This window comes from Passer montanus, unplaced genomic scaffold (assembly GCF_014805655.1).
Source record: "Passer montanus isolate IOZ18808 unplaced genomic scaffold, ASM1480565v1 scaffold9, whole genome shotgun sequence".
Taxonomy (NCBI): Eukaryota; Metazoa; Chordata; class Aves; order Passeriformes; family Passeridae; genus Passer; species Passer montanus.
In genome coordinates, this window is record NW_024374367.1 from 13,542,505 (window position 1) to 13,563,643 (window position 21,139).

General features: G+C 40.7%; 1 protein-coding gene across 5 annotated transcripts; it reads right to left on the bottom strand.

The window, feature by feature from the left end:
- Positions 1–152: 152 nt before the first annotated feature.
- EIF4E3 (eukaryotic translation initiation factor 4E family member 3) lies at positions 153–20,247 on the bottom strand. 5 transcript variants are annotated; one of them, XM_039695410.1, is made up of 8 exons: positions 17,524–18,342; positions 8,727–8,799; positions 8,600–8,632; positions 6,741–6,835; positions 4,664–4,724; positions 3,346–3,412; positions 2,177–2,332; positions 153–1,604 (listed from the first exon to the last, which is right to left on the bottom strand). In XM_039695410.1, the coding sequence occupies exons 1-8, from the start codon at positions 17,817–17,819 to the stop codon at positions 1,558–1,560; spliced, it is 828 nt and encodes a 275-aa protein (XP_039551344.1). In that variant the 5' UTR covers positions 17,820–18,342; the 3' UTR covers positions 153–1,557. The 5 variants fall into 5 exon arrangements, with proteins under 5 accessions (XP_039551344.1, XP_039551348.1, XP_039551345.1 ...); XM_039695414.1 differs by lacking the exons at positions 8,600–8,632; positions 17,524–18,342 and adding an exon at positions 19,922–20,247; XM_039695411.1 differs by lacking the exon at positions 8,600–8,632.
- Between the last annotated feature and the right edge of the window lie 892 nt (positions 20,248–21,139).

Below are 21,139 nucleotides of genomic sequence, written 5' to 3' on the forward strand. Positions count from 1 at the left end.
TCCACTGTTACTTCACACTTCTTCACTGAAAAAAATTTAATCTAAGAACAAAAAAGCTTTTAAGAGAGTAGGTTTTAATGTAAAATACACAGGTTTGAAAAAGCAGGACCAGTAACATTTCATCCTAGGAAGCAATTACAGAAGCAAGACGCTTGGATTTTAGAAAATGTGTTTAATTAATAATGCTCATTAACTACACAGTTTTAATCCATAAATACAAGTTAAAATTGTAAGTACAAGATAAAGTTGTAAAAAAAAAATCTCTAATGTGTGATACTTATTTTTAAACTTATTTGATTTTTATGGCTGCCTCTTAATATATTAAAGATGTGGAAATCAGTGCAACTTAAAGAGCTACCAGACAAAAACCTCCAAAGGATGAAGGAGTGCTCAGCAGAGGGTATGTTCATCTCTACCTTGCACCTTCTTGTAAAAGGAACCACATCAATCTTTGGTAGTATATTAAAACACCTCAAATAGTTAATAGAGACAAACATTTAAAGGTTAACACTGTTTATATTCTTATTCAAGCTGCAACACAAATTTCTTTTCTGTATTTTTTGTTTATTTTATAAAGGACACTTAGGAAGTTTTGAGGGCTTGAAACTACAGACAATGGGATCTCTTCCTCTGCACTAAGCCAGCAGCAATTCTGACACTAACCCAGGGGTGCAGACATGGGCCTGACATACTTAAGGAAGTGGGAGGAGTGGATCCAGTTTGTACAATTCATTAGAAATTATTCGTGGCACTTTTTCATGGATGTACAGAAAGATACCATAAGAGAGAATACAATATAAAACCATAAATACCCTAAAACCCTTAAATAAGAGGTGTTGAGTTTGCAGGATGTCCTACAGAGAAATTTCTGATTCTACAGTGAACAAGGGCTCTTCTGAAATCAATACAATTGAAAGACATTAACATCATCCTACACAGTTAGTCCCAATAAAAATGTGTTCTCTTCAATTGCTCATTTAAGGTACCTTTTTCTATTACATTTACAATGTGCTGTTGTCAGTGTAGGACCAGATTACACTGAATATTAGAATAAATGCAGTGCAATTTCTTTCTCTCTTGGGACAAACCAGTGAGTAAATTTTAACATGATAGGAATGTTTCAAAGTGAAAATTGAAAACACATTTCCCCAAGCCAGGGTCCCTCTATGTACAGCACATCTTGGAAAAGCAGCATAGCATCTCTGCATGTTTGCTTTTCACTAAGTACAGCACAGAAGAAGAAGAAGCCAACTATCTTTAAGAAATGGGAACAAATATAATCAGGGTGAACAAACAAGTGGCCAAAATATTTTTTTAGAGAAACAACTAAGAACTAAAAGCACCACCTCAACATGAAGCAATGAATCATGTATTTAGTGGTCAAGGCAACTGTTCAGGGTTTTTTCATTTTCAGTAGCAACGGGCCAGTGTGAAATGTCAGAAACTCAAAAGGGCCAACGCCACGTAGCACTTCTGCAGAGCTTCCAGCATCCTCCTCCTTGTCCAGACCAGCTCAAAACACCAAATAACAACAAGTGATCTTGGCATACAATGCACTCAATGCTTTCCACATCGGCCTTCAAAAGCATGATGCTCTCTGTGGGCTAGGGAAGAGAGGAGGAAAAAAAAAGGAATAGAAGAACATGTAAACTCTGTCAAGGAGTTGAAAAGATTAAAAAAAGAGAAGATAAAAATGTATAAATCAGTCAAGGGAGAACAAATGTGCTAACAAGGGATCTTTCAGAATAAACTGTTTGATAATACATTTATAGGGAGCCTAAAATAAGAGAGCCCTTAAAATCCTGATTGAAAATGGTTCCTCTAAATTAATACTTAAATTGGACAGTATGTAGCCCTGAGAGTTATAAAGAGATTTGTTTAATTTGTTTTGTGAATCAGGCACATTAAACATGAAACAAAACAGACTGTACAATGAAATTTAAAATATCTTTTGATATTTTAAATATCAAAAGATGTTTAGCAAACTTCTTATCAAACTACTTATCAAAAGGTATTTAGCTAACTTCTACACTGAAGGGACATAATTTTAATGCAATGTCAGATGCTACATTCCTAAGTGATTAATGATGAATCAGACAGGATATTTCCAGAGAAATACCCTACCAGCATCTTGTTATTCTAATGAAGGTACAAATGAACTGTACAAAATACTTACATTTATAAAAGACTGCTTTAAAATATGTGTGTGGGAGAAGTTTGTGAATCTTTTCTAAAACTTTTGCTTCACTTGCTGAAGAGGAATTCATGTTCCAGACTTGCACAACATCTTCACGGTCACGAACACTGACACTAACCCCTATTACTTCATCATCTGCATAGAAGAGGAAGAATCATCAAGGAATACTTTAAAAGTGAGACATGTCTAATTTGCTACTTATGTATTATGAAACAGTGCCCAAAAGCTGGAAAAAAAATAAAGACGTGAAAAAAAGAGCAATCTCCAGTGAGGAAAATACCAATGTTCAAACCAAACAAAGCAGTTACCAGAAAGAAGTTATTGGAAATATTACCTCATGGTGCTTTTTATGGAGTGCCATAGGATTATTCATCTTTGCTATTAGCACTCTTTGACTTGATTAGAATGGAATCAAGACTCCCTCCAGTAAGGTCAGCAATATGAACTACTAAAGACAATTTACCTACAGTGATGTCTACAAGCAGCAATGGGAGGATGAGGGTGAAACAACTAAAACCCCAGGAAAAGTACCTGGTGAAGATCAGACACAAGCTTTTCCAGACTTTGCTCTCTTTTTCCTTTACATATTGTCAAGGCAGCAACAGGAAAAAAGAAAACAAAATTAATGAAATTAATAAAGCCCCAGTCAGGCTGCTGCTGCTGCCAGTGCTGGTAACTCAGTGCTGCACTGAAGATGCCCTTTCTGGTGTGAAGTTCTCAGGATGCAGCTTTGTGGAGAGCTCAATGGCCATGCCACAGCTGGGAGCTGCTCCAGCTGTGAGCTCCATGGCAGAGCTGCTCTGTGCATCCCAAGAGTCACCAACAATACACAAAGGTGGTGTCAGAAGCACAAGGCCAAGGGCAAGAATCCCCTCTGTGGACAGCAGAATATCATATATTTGCTGAAAGTGACCCCAAGACAATCCTATCAGTGTATAAATGATGTGAGAGACCATTTCAAAGGATATTTCTGAACTGCTCTGTAAACTTGAGAAAGGCCATTCTTTTTCATGGAATGATAGCCAGGGAAAGACAATTCCTAACAGGATATCCACTGTCACTGTAACAGCCACTTTTATCAGATATTCATGCTTAGAAGAGAAGCAAATATGGTGAAAAGAGTGATGGAGAAATGTCTCAATCATTACCTGCTGCACAACAATCTGTAAACTGCTCTCCAATAGTTGCTAGCAGTAGTTCTTTCCAAACTTCAGCCTGAGGAGGCAGAAAAATATTACATTCACATTATTATTTCTTAAATTGAAAGTTAGGATTTCTATCTCAGTTTTGAGTGTCTTCCCTTTCTGAGGTTGTCTAGACAAAAAGGAGTATTTATTCTAAGTGCATGCTGTGTTATATAATTAAATGTTGGGTCTGTACAAGATGTTTCATCTTAGCCAAGGAGATGCTGTGCCCACGTTTGGTGAAGAATTAAGCAAAAAAAAAAAAGAGAGAGAAACAGGCATAAAGGTGTTATTTATGCTGTTTACAAAGCACTGAAAGTTGGCTGAAGTTCACCTCCAAGCAAACCTTTCAGAAGTGACTGAGGCCATGTGGTGCATAGCTTGAGAGATCAAAAGTATCTTCATGTCAAAAAGGGGCTGTCATTCAGCCTCTGAAAAACAAGGCCTCTGGGGTCCCTAAATTCACTGCCCAGTAATTCAGCCTCTCCAAACCACTTGTCACTTCTGACAATCTTCACACCTTGGATTATAGGAGGAAAAAGACAATTTCAATTTCAGTCTTTTGTGACCACTTGGGACTGCGGGGGAGGAAAGCTGCAACTCACATACAAGGAAAAAGCCCACAGGCAAAAATCAATTAACTTTCGGCTGAAATTTTGAGTACCATCTTTCAGCATTTAATGCCTTCTGCAAGGCTGTCACATTTTTCTGACACTTCACTTCTTCTGTTTAAAGGCCTGATCCAGAGCACACTTACACACATAAACACCATGTGTGAAGAGGTCAAATCTCCTTTCTGTGGTAGTTCACAGAAGTTACTCACATGCATTTGATTAGAGAGGCAAAGAGAAACACAGTTATTTCATTGGAGCTCAAGGATATGCCTGAATAGACTTCATCTTTCACACTTTTAAATGAAAAAAATATATAATTTAGCACAGATTATGAGGAAAAGGTCTTTCTATTTTTCTTTATATGTCTATAAGCAAACAGTCTTGTGAACAAAGGTGATTATAAATTACCATGTTTCCAAATTGAAACACTGCAGCTTTCATTATTTTTTACAATACATTGCCAAATGTTATCTAAAGCAAGATATGTGTAATTTTTGGAAAGTAAACTTCTGCTCTTTGACGTTAAAAGGTTAAGAAAGTTAAAGTAGTGTTTGGTTGTTGTGTTGGGTGATGTAAGAAGTAAAAACTTTTACAACAGCTTTATCAAACAGAGTTTAAAGAAACTCCCTTACTAAACAAGGTCTGAGTAAAGCGTCACTGTAACATACCGTACTTTCTTTAGGGACCTTCATTTTCCATATACCTCCTTTGGCATTGCTTTCTTCTTCCCTGTTATGGGAAATAGATCAGTGAAAATACACATTCAAATCCACATCTAGATAACCCTATGTTTGTGGTTTAATTTTCCCAGAAAAATCCCATCTGAAATGCAATTACTAACTCCAGGCAGCATGACTCTGACTTCTGACATCAGAGATAATCCTTTCATTGTTCATATGAAGTGTATCTCTCAACACCTAATCCTTTTTCTAAGTTTTGTGTGTTGGAAAACACTTGTATTTTCCCTGACTACAGACCATCTTTGAAGTGGCTGCACACTGCATGGGAACAAGCCACAAAACAATTTTACATTTTACTATGGTAACCTTTAATTTTGGAAAACCTCTGGCATATTTTCACAGAAGCAGCTTTTTACTCTTCGGTTTATTCAGTTTAATAAAAGAACATGAGCACACTTCATTTCAGTTCTGTGACAGCTAGAAATTAATTGCCCTTATTAAAAGAAGACTGGAGCTGCTGCGGGTCAGGGCAGATGTAACCATTAAACTGCCTTGTAATGACAAAGGCACAGTGCACTAACCTGTGAGCTTCCAAAGTTTATTCTGTCACAATTCTTTTCCTAAGACTTTAAATTAGGGCTTCTAGTTTCTTGTTAAGACTCTGTAAAGGCCAAATTAAAGGAATAACTTAAAAATTCATCTTTGGAATATCTATACCCAATGTGATACCTATAGATTCCTCAGGATCAATGGTCTCCCACCAATCCTGACAGATGCTGGGGAAAAGAGGGGGAAACTTTGGGAGGACATCTTCAAAAATCTGCATCCTCAATTCTTACTTCAGAATTTCTCTTTCTTTCTAAAAGAAAAAAATATAAAATGCTGAAATTGGCCAGGATACTGTAATGGTAATCTGACAAAAGCTTCTTGGCAGTAATTATTGACAAGTTAGCAAATGACTGATGATGTGATCAATCTCTTGCAATCCCTTTCCTAAAATGCAAAATTACTTTGATAGGCCTAAAAAAGTGTTTAATTTTCAGAAATGATCTTTGCATTTTACACCTCTAGTAGTCACTTGACAAATAAAAACTAAAAATATTTTTTAAAGCCTCAAAAAAATCAAACCCCTAAATGCTCTCATTCATCCTTACAAAGCTATGAAGGCCTGGACACAATGGTCCAGTTGATTTATACAGCTACCAATGTTTTTTCATACCCACTTTAACTATCCTGACAAGTCACAGTATTTTCAGAAAAGTAACATAGACTTTCAGATGCATTTCACTTTAGAAAATTTACATTTCCAGTAGATTAGGACAGAAATCTCCTGTAGTAAGTCACCACAAAGTTAGACAACTATGATTAAGTTAAAGAACCCTAATGAAATCACAATCTACGTAAATAATGCCAAAAAGATCGAAACTCTTCAGAAAGTGCTGAGATTCTCTGAAATGCAACAGAACTGCAACAGGAAGAAGGGGTGCAAAGTTTGATTTCTGAAAGGAAAACATCAATTATTTATATTTTATTCCATTACTATCCTACAATCAAGTAGGAATTTGCTGCAATGAATCACCTCAAAATGTCTTAAATTATTTTTGATCCAAGTTGCATGGACATGTATAAGCATGGACTTCACCTGTACCTTTGCACAGGTGAAAAAGAAGTGAGGGACCATCAGTTCTTTCCATCAGTATTTCACCAGCTTCAGTGGAAAGAAAATAATGTGCAAGCTAAAAAAAAATTCAAATAGAAATAACTTATTCTGTGTATTCCTAAATTGAAATTCAGAGTCCTATTCCAATTCCTCAGCTTCTATTTCATAATCTATTTTTGTACATTTACGTCCAGAGGTGGACAATGAAATTATAGTCTTTAATAAAGACTCTTTGGCACAAGTCACTTTGAAACTGAACAAGGACCTCGGGGTATTTCTTTAACTGGTCTCTTGAGTTCAGGTGTTTGCAGCCAACAGAAACAAGACCCTCCTGTCCCACACCTTTGACTCCTTCAGGTTATTCCAGTGCCTGTTCCCAGAAGTGTCTGATGACAGCACACGTACCAAAGCGGGCGCCTTTCTCCCCGCATTAAATGGTAGCTGCATCTCAGAGGCAGGTTTGTCACGGGAGGAATGTTGTTGTAGACACTCCAGAAATCCTTGAAAAGGAAAAATATTAGTTGCATTAACACAGGAGAGTGTTGCACGCAGATTTATTTCCTTGCTAATTTCCTCTGAACCAATTACACAGCCTTCTCCTGGAGAACGGGCACCTTCTATGTTATAATAAAATGCTCTGAAAGGAACTTCTTACAGAATCATTTCTACTTTTATTTTTTTTAGTTGCCAATCCTGCATATGTAGAAGTGGAAAAAATGGAAGCAGTCCAAATGCAGATTATCCTTTTGAATCCAGAAGGAAAAAATCATCAAAACCAGAGTTATACTGACTATGTCTGAACAAACCAGCACATAAAATTTCCTTAGCATATTAAAAGATGCATTTATATCAAATATCCACCTTGCTTCACTTAAGACTAGCCTAAGTGTCATTATGATTATCCTGAGCTACAAAAACACCACAAACAATAATGCTGGTGAACTAAATGTCTAACCAGCAACCAACTAGTTTGTCTGAGTGAAAGGTTTCAACCAGATGCAAAGAACCTGAGATGCACAAGAGTGGGGGAGAAATTCAAAGATTCAAGTTACCAGGAACCTTTGGATTACTTCCCAATGTTTCTGCTGGTAAAAGCAGAAGCTATCAGGGAGGTTTTGGGTGGATAAAAAGGCACCCAAAAGCAGTGGTGAGCAACAGGGAGGGATGATTGAAAAGATCCCAATCTCTTCTCTCTTTATCCAACAGCTGGGAATAAAAGGATTTTTAAAGACTTAAGTTGCATCAACATGTGGTGATGCAATATTAATCATTAGTGTAACTCATTAAGTATTATCTAGACATAATATGTAAGTATTATCTAATACATTAAGTAATATCTAATACTTAATCACTAGTACAACTTTAGAAACAAGGATTGCAACATTATGTGATAAAATTTTGTGGCCCTTGGCAACTCTGCCTAACAGCCATTACCTCTACCCAGCCACAAGAGGAAATTGAAGACTACTAAAAATATGAAAACTTGGTATGAAATACCCGTTTTGACTATGATCTTACTCTAAAATTGTTGTGAGCCCAAACACTAAAGCTATTTGCAAAAGAAGGAGCAGAGAGCACACTGGTACATGGCTGTGTAAACACTTGAGAGCTCTTTTTGTCCTGAACTAAGGATGTGGTTTGGAAGGTTTTGTGTTTGGAACTCTCACGCAGTGTAGGAAGTTGTGCAGACCTTCATGAGAAAGGCTTATTTAAAACTTCAGTAGATTGCTACAGGTGTGCTTCTCAAAGAGAAATTTCAGAGATTTAGTGAACTAGTCACCTTAGCACTAAGGTGAGACAAATGCCACTTTGCTACACATTTCATGCTAACTGTGGTATTAAAACAGAAATATAATTTTATTTGCAAGAGACACCCACTGCTGGGCAATGGCAGATGACACAGATATGCAGAATTTCTCACTGCTGCAAGTATTACACAGTTTAAGGGTCCTTTAATTCAGTTTGCTAGAATATTTTTTTAGATACATACTCAAGGAGAGAAAGCCCACCAAAAAAAAAATCCACATGATGCAATTTTTAGCCTTTGCACAATTAATTTCTGTATTAGAAAAAGGAGAAAAGGCTGGAAAGATATTTAAAGTACATCAAATATTCAATGTACTAATAGAAACTCAGGAAGGTTTAAGAATCCACGTGCCCAATCCAATACACCTCCTCCTTTCCCCATCCAGAAAACCAAGTGAAATTCAAACACTGACTCAGTAATACAAACACACAACACCAGAACCACTCACGTTTCACACCTCAGGTAAGCAAAGCCACAGGTGTAACTCATCCTAGGAGGAAAAATGAAACTTGAGGTGTGAAGTTACATTAATTTCTCACATTAATAACATGTGGCAGCTCCTGCAGCAGAGCCAGGAGCCTTACCTGCACTGTTTGTACTGTATATATCTTCTTCAAATTTAATGCACATTCAGCTGCTGTTGTACCAGGAAGTGACCTTGAAGACAAAGCACTGATTAATTAAAATATTTATTTTATCAAGGAGGGGGAGAAGGGAGATAGGGAATGTGAATTGTGTGAGTGTGAAGTTGAAATGTTCACATGTCAAAGGGGAAGTCCAGCTCCAAATTATCACGAATCATTTAAAGACAGATGTTAGAGTTGTTTAATACTTGCGAATAAATTAATATTTGCCAAGTAATTCGTAAAACTAAACAGAAGTATCAGGAGTTTTAGCCAAACAGCACAGTGCCACTCTCAGAGCTACCACACACCATCAAAGCTCTGCTGTTCACAGAAGCGGACCGCATGATCCTACCCCGGAATTATCTTCAATCGCATTTAATACACCCCAGCCCCTGTTTTTAGCATTTTAAGGCGCTGCCTGTGTTTCACACTTTGAAAAAGAAACTCATCCGCACACCGCGGGCTGCCGGGCCCTCACAGCGGGCCGCTAGGTGGCGCAGGCGCACAGCCGGCGGGCAGGCGGGCACGGCGGGGCGCGGGCACGGCGGGGCGCGGGCACGGCGGGGCGGCTGCACCTTCCCTCAGCGCCGCGCCGCCCTCAGCAGCGGTCACACCCGCCTCGCTGCCGCTGAAGGGTGGGACACGCACACGGGCTGAGGAGAAGCAAAGTCCCACAGGTCTGTGGCACCCAACGCACCCAGGGAGCCTCCATGACTGCAGGCAGCTCTTCCACCGCCGGCACTGATGCCTTCAAGCCACACTTGCCATCAGCACGCCCTGTAAAGCCAAGAGATCTTTGGGCACCCAGTGAGGCATCCTTGGGCTGGTCTCACTGCCTCACACCCTGGTACACCAGGCGTGGTTCAGCTTCTGCAGCTCACCCTCATGCTGGCCATCACCAGCTCCCACCTGGAGCGGCCTCTCTCCCTCAGGGGCCTTCAGGGGAAGCCATAAGAGGAGTGGTTGAGGTCACTTCGGCCTGGAGGAGACTGAGGGGAGATTTTGTTGCAGTCTACAAGTTCCTCAGGAGGGGAAGCACAGGGACTGATCTCTGTGGTGACCACTGACAGGACCCAAGGGAATGGCTGGAGCTGTGCCAGGGGAGCTTTGGGCTGGAAATCAGAAAAAGGTTCTTCCCCCAGAGGATGGCGTGGTACTAAACAGGCTCCCCAGGGAATGATCACAGTCCCATGGTCACTGTCAGAGCTGCAGAGCACTTGGACAATGTTCTCAAGCACAGGGTGTGCCCCTTGGGGACAGTCCTGTGCAGAGCCAGGAGCTGGACTCAGTGATCCTCATGGGTCCCCTCCAGCTCAGGATATTCTGTGATTCTTTAGGCACACACAGCACCAGCTTCATCCCATCATCTGAAAGGTCTTTTCCAACATAAATGGTTCTGTTTATAATCTTTTCCATGACTCTTCAGTGCGTGAGACATGGGATGGTGCATCCCACACCCCCAGAAATCCCTGTGTTCCTGTCACTGCATTAACATCCTAACACCCACCTTACAATTCCCAGCACACAATCCCACAGGCACAATTCTGGGGGAATGAGGTCAAAATTGCTAAGGCACATTCAATTTCTTAGAACTAGAAACATTTTTCTTTCCCTTCAGAAGCTGAAGTAGGATTTCTAAAGAAAAACGAAGATCAAAGACAAAAGCAACCTCCCATTGTGTCTCAGAAGAGGAAACAAAAATGTGTAAAATTACTAAATCTGGAAACAGAAGCAAGAGAGCAGGTTTAAGGAAACAGAAGAAAACGCAGCTGTTGCTCGGGTACCAGCTGAAGAAAGGATAAAAGCAAACCAGATCTCAGCATCCCTCCCTGATACATCTGATCAGCATGAAATACGTCCAGGGAAACACTGAAGTTACTCTCAGTTGTTACACAGATAATTGAAGCTCTGGGCAAACCCCAGATATTCATGTAGAGGAAGAAATTTAATATGCAAAACTACTGAAACAGCATCACATCTTCAAAAGTCTAATAATAGCTCTAAGGTTTTTTCAAGGCTCCTATTAAAATAAGCTGCTTTAAAAATACATACAAAACCAGGAGAAAAATACCTCCCAAGTTTTTCTGTATAAAACAGGCAAACTCACATCTGCTTTCCTATTTGCCTGTTAATTACCCGAACTAAGAGCACATTACCGTGGTGGAACTGGCAGGAAACAAACAAAAAAATCAACAAGAAATCACCATGGCACAGCTGGTAGTCCTGTGGCTCATGAACTGTGAGAGCTCCCATGAAAAAACTGATAACTTAAAACCAGCAACAAAAAAATTCTGTCATCAACATGATAAAAGGAATTATCATAGTAAGGTTTGGAGGTCTGGGTTTTTTTCCTGTGTGTGTTTTGGTGCTTTTATGTACACTTTACACTCAGCATTAAAGAGCAAAAAGAGAAATTCACAATATTTTACAGAAACAGAGCCAGTCACATTACTTTTGAAAGCACACAAAAAGGTAGTAAGTTCAGACTTTAAAGCTTAACAAATCATTTAACTGTTTGTCAGCAGAGAGTAGTGGATTCACAACCAACGACCCCTTGTTCCTGTCATCAACATGATAAAAGGAATTATCATAGTAAGGTTTGGAGGTCTGGGGTTTTTTTGGTGTGTGTGTTTTGGCGTTTTTATGTACACTGTACACTCAGCATTAAAAAGCAAAAAGAGAAATTCACAGTATTTTCCAGAAACACAGCCAGTCAGATTACTTTAGAAAGCACACAAAAAAGATAAGTAAGTTCAGACTTTAAAGCTTAACAAATCATTTAACTGTTTGTCAGCAGAGAGTAGTGGATTCACAACCAACGACCCCTTGTTCTTTTCTTGCTAAACATACTAGCACCTCTCTACTGACACTTTGTTTCATGTAGAATGGAACACAAACAGGCAAAACCTGAGGTAAATTTTGCCTCTTTTTGTCTCACCCCTCTGCCCAAGAAATTACTTCTCTTCTGGACTATTTCTACCACTCAGCCACCAAGGCATCTGGCATTACATATGCTGTACATCAGATACTATCATCACTTGATATCCTCGTGCTGATTGTGCCACTGAGTTGCTTCAATAGTAAGGCCTACTGAAATAAAAGATTAAAATGTATTCTCTAGCCATAGCCTTCAAAGGTTGCCTAAATCATCATGGTGGCCATTTAGCAAATTAAATGCCATTTAAAAGAGCAGCTAGGACATGTAGACAGAATATACCACTCCAAGGTTATAAAATGGTTCATTTTGATAGTTGCAAATAATGTTTTCCAGAGAAACTGTGGTCAGCTGGCAGAAAGCACCAACCAACCAGAAAATTACCTATTTTAAAAGTTATAGTGAGTGACCATTTATTCCTAGTAACCTGCCTGGTAAGTGCTCCAGACCCACCAGATTACAGTGTTATTTCAGCCTTTCATTCAGCTCTGGAAAGTGCAAGTCACTTATGGATATGAACATGAACACCCAAGGGTTTTTATCTGAAAAACAAACAATCAAAATCCTACTAAAGTACCATAATTGAAAAAATGATGATGCATCAATTTAAAAGTTCAGGATCATTTGCTCCAGAATTTACACCTGCACAAATTTGGTTTAATGTATCAGTATAAGGCAGGGACAGTATTTTAATTCAGATAGACAGAAGAAAAAAAGCCTTGAATTTCCTGCAAAATTCCAGACTGCTGACAAATCTGAACTGTAGTGTTTCTGTTTCACCCAGAAACTCAGCAGATCCATGTAGATAACCGCTCAGAAGTTTTGTGCCTTAAAACCCATGAAATTGGGATTTATTTTCTTTTTAGTTGAGTACACATTTTAAGTTCAGTTTAAATTAAGTTAGCAGAAATGACAGATTATTTTCAAGAGAAAGAATCTGTAGAAATTCCTATTTCAAATATTCCTATTTCTAATTCCTAACTCCCCAACAAAAACTTGCACTTTAAGGTAGGAGTAGTGAGAGGGTTGTGTACTTTACTAAAAACCTCAGTCCACGTGGTACTACAAAACAAGACTCTGCAAATATTGACCCTCAAAATGAAGCCATTATCGGATTCTTCCCATCCAGATAATACTGCCATCAACAATACAATTCATCCAATATGCCCTACTGACCTGTCAGTTATTGCCATGGTGAACAACTCATTTCCAAGAACTCAACAGGCCCTGCTAATCCCCATGAGCACAGGAACAGGAAGGAGCTGGATCACGGCACCAGCCTGGCACTGACAGATCCTCTGGGGGTGGAAATAGTTCTTCTGTCACCACTTCACCTACAATTATGCATCTGGGTTTCCCATGGAGAGTCTGCACATAAAATATTTCTGTGCTTCTCCTGGTGTGCCTGTTTCATGCCCTTTGATGCCACTGCATCATCAGAGCCTTTATAGGAGAAAATTTAGTGCATTATCTGGACTAATTAAGTTGCCTAATCAGGTCAGACCTACTGTACAGCATCTCATGGTGAATACACAGGAACGTGGAAAGAGGAATAATCTCCACAAAATGAATCCTAATGCCAGCTTTCTTTGCTATCCCTTCATTATTCCAGCACGAATAAAGAACAAAGGATACAAAGATAAATTCCATTGTTTTAGCCATGAATAAACCTCCAGGTGGTTGTGCTTATGTTAATTTCTGATGCTGAACTGTAGCTTTTCTGTTTTTCTGCAAAGAATTAAGTATAGAAGTTGTTTCATATGTGCTCACACTGGCCTTTGTTTCCCAGTGGGAATCTCATCACAGTTTTAGTGGAAGCTTTAAAAGCTGCCAAGCAGTTTTGAAAATACCCCTGTAAGTGCTTAGCCACAACTGCTTTTGGTATAAATAAGCAAAATATTTACTTACAAAGCATAAAGTCAAAAACATGCTGTGGCAACTAAATAAATCTGGTAATCCATTCTGAATACAAAGACTGATTTCAAGCCATCAAAGCCTGTCAAAATGCACTTACTGGATTGAACATTCTTATAATATTAACCATCATTTTTCATTGTAAGCCACCTACTCATAAGCTGTAATAGATGAAATAGATGAAATAGATGATTTCACAACCAACGACCCCTTGTTTTTTTCTTGCTAACTATACTAGCACCTCTCTATGACACTTTGTTTCATGTAGAACGGAACACAAACAGGCAAAACCTGAGGTAAATCTAGATAAATAAATTTTGCTATAGGGAAGAAGGGAAATTATTAAGTTTAGTTTCAAATATCTGATGTGTTCAGTTAGGAAGATTAACACATTATTAAAATGGTTCAGTTATCAAAATGTATCTACTCAGCTTTGTATAGAATTCATCTACAACATACAGAGAGAATAATCAGCACACAAGGACAATACCTTATGTAAGAATATTTTGTCTTTCCCGGAGCAGACAAATGACACTGCTTATTTGACAATGTTTATATGCACATGCTTCCCCTCACAAAGATACTGAGGAGTTAAACTATTCCTGCAAGAGAATTAAGGTTATCTAAAGGGCATTGTTCGAAGTCTGGCGAGAAAACAGGGCAAGCAAGCCATGATCCTGCAAAATGATGGGAAACTGGGAGGAGACACAGCCAGGACAGCTGACCCCAGCTGACCCAAGGGATATTCCAGAGCATCTGACATCGTGCTCAGTACATAAAGTGGGGGAAGGAGGAGGAAGGGGAGATTTTTGGAGTGATGGTGTTTGTCTTCCCCAGTCACGCAGGATGGAACCCTGCTCTCCTGGAGGTGGCTGAACACCTGCCTGCCCATGGGAAGCAGTGAATTAATTCCTTGTTTTGCTTTGCCTGCGTGTGCAGCTTTTGCTTTCCCTATTAAACTGTCATTATCTCAGCCTACAGCTTTTCCAGCTTTTACCCTTCTAATTCTCTCCCCAATCCCGCTGGTGGGGGAGTGAGCGAGCACCTGTGTGGTGCTTGGGTTTTGTCTGGGGTTAAACCACACTATGTGATACCCAGGCTAAGTGACAGTTGGGTTTTGCAAGGTTTATCAAGTAGGATATTTGCATCAAAAAAAGTAACCATCTTCACAGCTTTGTATTTACACAAATATCACACCCAGATCCACAGCCCCAAATCCCATTAAGGGATGGTTTCAAGTGCATAAGGTGGCTTGTTATCCAGGACAGCCCAGTCTTTGATGGTCATGTCACTTGACTTTTCCTTTTGTGAAATTCAGTGTTGTGTGCTACACAATATAGTGACCAGATTGGTAATGCTCATATTTTATTTAGTGATACATATTGACACTTCATTATAAAAAATAACTGAAAGACTATATCATGTAGAAAACCTAAGAAGGCAACCTTTCCTTTCAGAGTGAGAAGATACTACAAGCAGAACCAGAGTCTTCCTGAAATAAGCACAACTGTAAAGAGCCACCAGCATGAATCAGTTTCCCAAGGTGGCACCAAAAGCTCCTGCAAGCCTTACTGAAATTCCCCCTGCTCCCTAACATCCCTGCAGGCAAGAATCCTACCTATGAGACATGTGGGTATGAACTTGGAAATCTGTACGATGGACAAAATAAACAGCAAATCTAAACTCATGTTTTCCAAACTTCTAGCACTTGACCTTGGAACATTTTAAAAAGGACATCTCATTTGTCTTAGGAGGAAAACACCTGCCAGTTTCTCTGCACCTTCTTTGGAACTGCAAACCTGCAAGCATTTCAAGATCACAGATAGGATCTTTTTTTGTCAAACTGGTGAATAATATTCCCCCAAAGCTTTCATCGTGCTCATTTTCCTAAGGCATTTACGGGGTAAGATAGCAGAGAGCACTATCAGATGGTTGCTATTTCAGACACAGATACCAAGAAAGGCTTAGCACTAACAGGAAAAGTGACACGTGTGGGATGATGGCAATGAACCAGGACCTGGCCACAGGATGCCAGCCTCCAGATGTTCAGCCTGTGCCAAGGCATTCACAGAAACAAGTGCTGATGTAGATAAAATAAAGGCATTCACTTCTAAAGCAGGAGATGGATCCAGTGCTGCTATGATAAAAGCAAGGCCATGAACCCCAAGGGTAGCACATCACTACTTGCTACAGAAAGTACCATTTAGCTGATGGATATTTATTTTAACAGCATGACTTAATGAAAAGATATGTTTTAGAGATCTTAAAATTGTCTGTCATGGATCTCTCTCACAGTAATTTAATAGAAAGAGATAACTATGTATCCATCTCAACATCTATTTATCCTTAAGCGTCACTTCTTCCTGCTTTTCTCTGCAAGTACAGGGTAAAATGTAGCAGCAGTCAGAAATCAATACCATCTCCTGAGGAAACAGCACTGCTCCACAGTAGGTACTACTGAAGTTGGTTTAAAAAGTGCCCACAGTTATATTCTACAGAAAGCCCAACTGATACAAGCTAAGCCTCCATCAAATCTCTGTGGATGTGCCAAAAAATGGTATCTATCTATTCTATCCCAGTTACTGGTAAACAAAATACAGTTTTGTGTATTTATGGTCCCCCTTTTTTTTTTCTTATATACACACTCTTGGATTTATAAGTTAAGAAACAATAGTACTAATTAAATGCATTTACATGTGATCTGAAAAGTAAAAACAAAAATCGGTAGAATAACTGAATTTTAAGTGTCTAAAGCATTGTGAAAATAAGACTTAAGAAAAAGAAATGAGAGGATTCAGGAACTCAAAATGGATTTTAACTGCTGACACTGGTTATAAAAAATAGACATGCTTATCTCCACATGGCTTATGTAAACAAACAGACCTGCTTAGTGACTTGATTAAACACCAGTTCAAATGATGCTTTTTAAAAACAAAGAAGCAAAAATTCATCTTAGATCCCAAACCTGACCATAACTGCGTCACAACTGCAAAAGGAATAATGAGAAATAATTGGTGGGTTTATTTATTATATTTGATTTGCTGGACCTGAGTTTTCAACAGTTCCTTCTTATTTCTCTGTCATGAGTCAGAAAGTTACCAGAAAAATAACTAAAGAGGAGAATTTTACCAATAGCATGGGGAAGTATACTCAGTTGCAGAAAAGCTGATAAACTTGCCTTCTGGAGTGGGGAGAAAGGAGAATACACCAAAAAATTGAGAAAAGGAAGCTGTAGATTAAATAACAAGATGCTAGAAAATACATGCTAGGAAAACAACACCAAATGCTGGTAAGAAACTTTCAGTTTTCACTTTGGCACTTCTTCCCTATCCCTCGCTGAGTGCACCACAGGGGTGAGCTCCCTTGGCAGCCTCTCTCCGCGGCATTAGCGGCTCAAACTTCAAGCAAACGCAGTGCAATAACAACCTGCAGGTAATTAATAAACTTAGCTAATCCTTCAAAACGTATCAACTCGGATTTTAAGAGCTGATCACCTGCGGGAGCCAAACCTGACATTAAAGAGTTGTAATGGCACGGGCGGTGGGACCGGCTCCGTCTGGGGCAGCCGGGCACAAACCACAGCAGCAAAGCACAACCTCCACCCTTCCATTCCCGGGGCTGGCGAGCGTCATCTCTAAATTCAGACCTCAAACCTGCACCGACGGTGCCTGGACCAACCTGTGGCCGCCGAACTACAGAACCAAAAGCGTTTCCAAAGCAGTTTCACCGCGCGGAGCCGCTCCCGACCGCCTCGATGGGCACCGGGACGTTTCCCATTCGCAGCCCAGCGTTAACTTCCCGCATCCCATCTTTGGACGAGCGAACCGATAATCCCAGAGACGCGCATCCCTTCCTAGGCGGATTTGGGGTTTTTCCCCATCTCCCGCCGCCCCCGGCTCCACTCACTTGTCCAGCCAGAAGGTCCATGGCGAGTGCAGCGGCAGCCCCGGCGCGTCCCGCTCGGGGGGGCTGAGCGCCATCTCCCCGGGCGGGGCGCGGGGAGGGGACAAGGGACGCTGCCAGAAGGGGGCAAGCGGGACTCGGGCTTGGGAGAGAGGCAGGGCAGGCACAGACAGACGGGGACAAAGTGCGATGAGAAGGACACACAGGAAAGGGGCAGGGTGATGCCAGAGATGGACGTGGCCGAGGGACCATTGGAGAGCGTGGGTGGCTCCCCAAAGGGGCACAGGAGCTCGCTCCATCCCGTTACTGCCTCTCCTGCGGGGCACAGCTGAAGGGAATCGCTGATCTTCCTCCTGAGACCTTTACAACAAGCCACGAGGGGTACCCGGTGCCACCCCCTGCACCACAGTGCTGCTGGCAGCCCCTTCTCTGCACATACACAGTCACACCGCACACCTGGCGTGTCTCTGGGGCTGCCTTGCTGCTCAAAATAATCTTCGTGCTCAGTTTGGCTTGGCAATGCTGGCCAAAACACTAAATCTGCCCAGAACTCCCACTTTTAGGACACAAAACCCTTGCACGGTCACACACGCTGCTGGCAGCCCCTTCTCTGCACATCCACAGGTCACACCACAGAGCTGGCGTGTCTCTGGGGCTGCCTTACTGCTCAAAATAACCCTTGTGCTCAGTTTGGTTTGGCAATGCTGACCAAACCACTAAATCTTTCTAAAACCCCAAGTTCTAAGACAAAACATTTTCTCCATTCACACAAGGAAGGGATGGCTACTGTGCAGACTGGCCATGGATGGGGACAGTGCAACAATGAACCTTTCCAGACCTGGGGGATAATAATTTCTCTGCTTTCCCATCTTCTCTCCAGCCCACTGGTTTTACAGGGAGATGTTCCTCACAATGGAACATGGACATGTGCAAACCCCCTCACATTATTTTTAGAATAGTACTTTTTAAATTAAGATTCTCCCCATTGGGACTGTGCACAGTAGTAAAGTTAAACACCCACATAAATGATAACAGGATCAAAGACCATGAATCACATAGATTTCTTTGCAGGCACATTCAGTAGGATGAATAATTTTATATATACTTCATCCTAAAAGAAAAATCAATAAAGACACACTCCTTTAAAGAAATAAAAATCTAACGGTAAGGAAGGGCAGAGTTTACCCATAAAAAGCAGTCTTCACAGTGACAATGAAGAAACACAAAAAGTTAATGATTATGTTGTACAGATGGAAAATGTAAATTAAGTCCAAATTAAATAAGATCTGCAAAACCAGTTGCACCATCTCTTGCAATTTAATTTATTCCTCTTTAAATAGAAGGCAAGATAATGACCATTTGGGAGAGCTTGGAATCTAAAAATTCATTGGTATGCCCACTCTCAGTATTTTTTCTCTATTTTAATGATGAGCCCACCAAAAATGTTAATCCTGAAAAAAGCCCTACAATAAATGTCTGTACCTAGGCACAGATTTTCTTAGAAGAGCTGGAAAAGACAGGAGGGGAGGAGGAGAGTGCTAATTTCTTATGACCCAAAAGGGCCACATCTTACCTCCATGACTGCCAGTGTCACTCTCCACCCCTAACACATTTTTGGTGTCCTCTGCTGAGGTTTCCAACACAGTATAAATTTTGGATATGTAGCAGCATCACTCTGGAAATAAGGCCAACCCCACCAGGCTGCATTACAAAAACTAACATTGAATCCAGCACCTGCCTCTGATGGAACCACACGCTTCAGTGAAAACCTCCAGATTCCATTAAGAGGGAACTGCTCATCAGTTAAAACATTACAGCTCATGCTGAAAGCAAATCATTCTGTTATAAACAACCTGGGCTGCAAGGAACACTATAGAAATAAAACCCCCACACCTCTGAGACACAGAGTGAAAGCCAGGAGGCACAGCCTGTATCATTATTCCAAATGAGATATGTAAAGCCTCCATTTATTTCTTATTTACATCAGTAAATACCAGGTTTCACAGTGGCACAAGGAACGTTGTGGGAATCTCAACTAAGAGTAAATTAATTTGGTTGTGGAGGAAGGGCAATCACAGGATGCATCAAATTAATGCATCCTTTGCCTACAGAGACTTCTAAGAAGTCGTGACACAGAGGAAAAAAAGAGTCTCCTGAGATGAATCTCAGAAGGAAAAATGATCACGAGTACAGCATCCTGATTCTGCTCAGCTACCTCATGCTGCCAGCACACCTTGAGTGAAATCATTTCAGAGATTAAAAATCCCAGGAAGTTATTACTGCTTTCAGAGAGGTATTTATAGGACTTGAATTAAAAATGCTTTTTATCAGTGTTTGATACATATTTGGAAGGGGTTTTTTTTTTAAGGAAACCCTGGTGATGCCTCCTGGGCTCTTGTACCTCCTCAAGCAGCTTTATCAGAAGCAACCTGTGTTATAGTGCAGAGATGAGTTGCTTAAAGGTCACCACCACAGAAGGGACTTGTGGCTCCATTCCTCACCCCTCCTCCCAGCCACATCTTCCTTTCCCTTGCAGGGCTCTCCAGGTAAGCTGCTAATTTTCTGCTAAGGCCTTAAAAAGCAGGACTGTGGGGCAGAGAGCAGGAGTCAGCTGGTAGATTACCTCAGCTCATTTCCAATGGCTAACAGCTGAAATTTACCCAGGTAACAACTGGGGAGGAAAAAAAACCCAACAAACTGGAGTGGGGAATATTGCTCTGCCCCCTATCATGTGCTCATAGCACTGCTTGTCTGCACCCATTTTCAGGCACCTGAACCTTTTTGCCACACAAAGGCCCAAGTTGTCCCATGCTGGGATGAATTAGAGCTGAAGAAGTCACATTATAGCCAGAAGAAACAATAAATACTTCATACCCCTTTCCATGGTTTTATTTAAGATTTAAATCCCTACCCTTATAATCCTTGCTGATCCCAAAATCTTGACAGCAATGGGTACATTACTGTGCTTGAAACATTATTTGCCTGTTCCAGGAGATTTTGCTGTAGTCCCTGCTCCCAGATGGTGCAGGAAATCCCCCTGCTACAATACAATGGTGTTTTGAGGGGGCAGAATGCCTCTCAAAACCATCAGGACCTTCCTTTCCCCTGCTGACAGTTGTGCACCATCACTGTGGCAACTGCAATGCCTGCATACATAAGAAATATTAGGCAAGCATGAGGCTTATTTTAGCTATATTCTAATAGTGTAGCACCTGGAAGGGAGGAAGGGAACAAGCACCATATGAGCAGCCACAGTGCATTTCCACCCTGGGAGTGTTCCACAGCTGAGGCGACAGGTACCACACCTTAAAAAACATCTAAGACATCACCTGGCTTTGTTCAGTGCTGCTGACAAAAAATGAATGGTATGCAACCTTAGCTAGACCTCTCTGCAGCTGAAGATCCTCTTTTTCACTCTGGGGCAGAGCTGGTTGGAACATAAACCTTCCTGGACTTGAGGCATGGCTGGAGCACAAGCCTTGGCTGCTGTGCCCAGCTGCTGCTGCTGCTGCTGCCTCACAGCCTGAGCCAACAGCCATGAAATGTAATTTCTCTACCAAATGCTGGTGTCACGATCACTTGCTCTTGAAACACTGCCTGGGACTTCAGAAGCATATTA

What these genes read in the sequence shown, in the direction of transcription:
- EIF4E3 (XM_039695410.1), bottom strand. Translation starts at nt 17,819, where the DNA reads ATGGAGCGAGCTCCTGTGCCCCTTTGGGGAGCCACCCACGCTCTCCAA. An exon ending in GGAGAAAGGCGCCCGCTTTG is followed by an intron (nt 4,725 to 6,740) that starts GTACGTGTGCTG and finishes TTCCCATAACAG; the next exon opens with GGAAGAAGAAAGCAATGCCA. An exon ending in AGGTCCCTAAAGAAAGTACG is followed by an intron (nt 3,413 to 4,663) that starts GTATGTTACAGT and finishes CTGCCTCCTCAG; the next exon opens with GCTGAAGTTTGGAAAGAACT.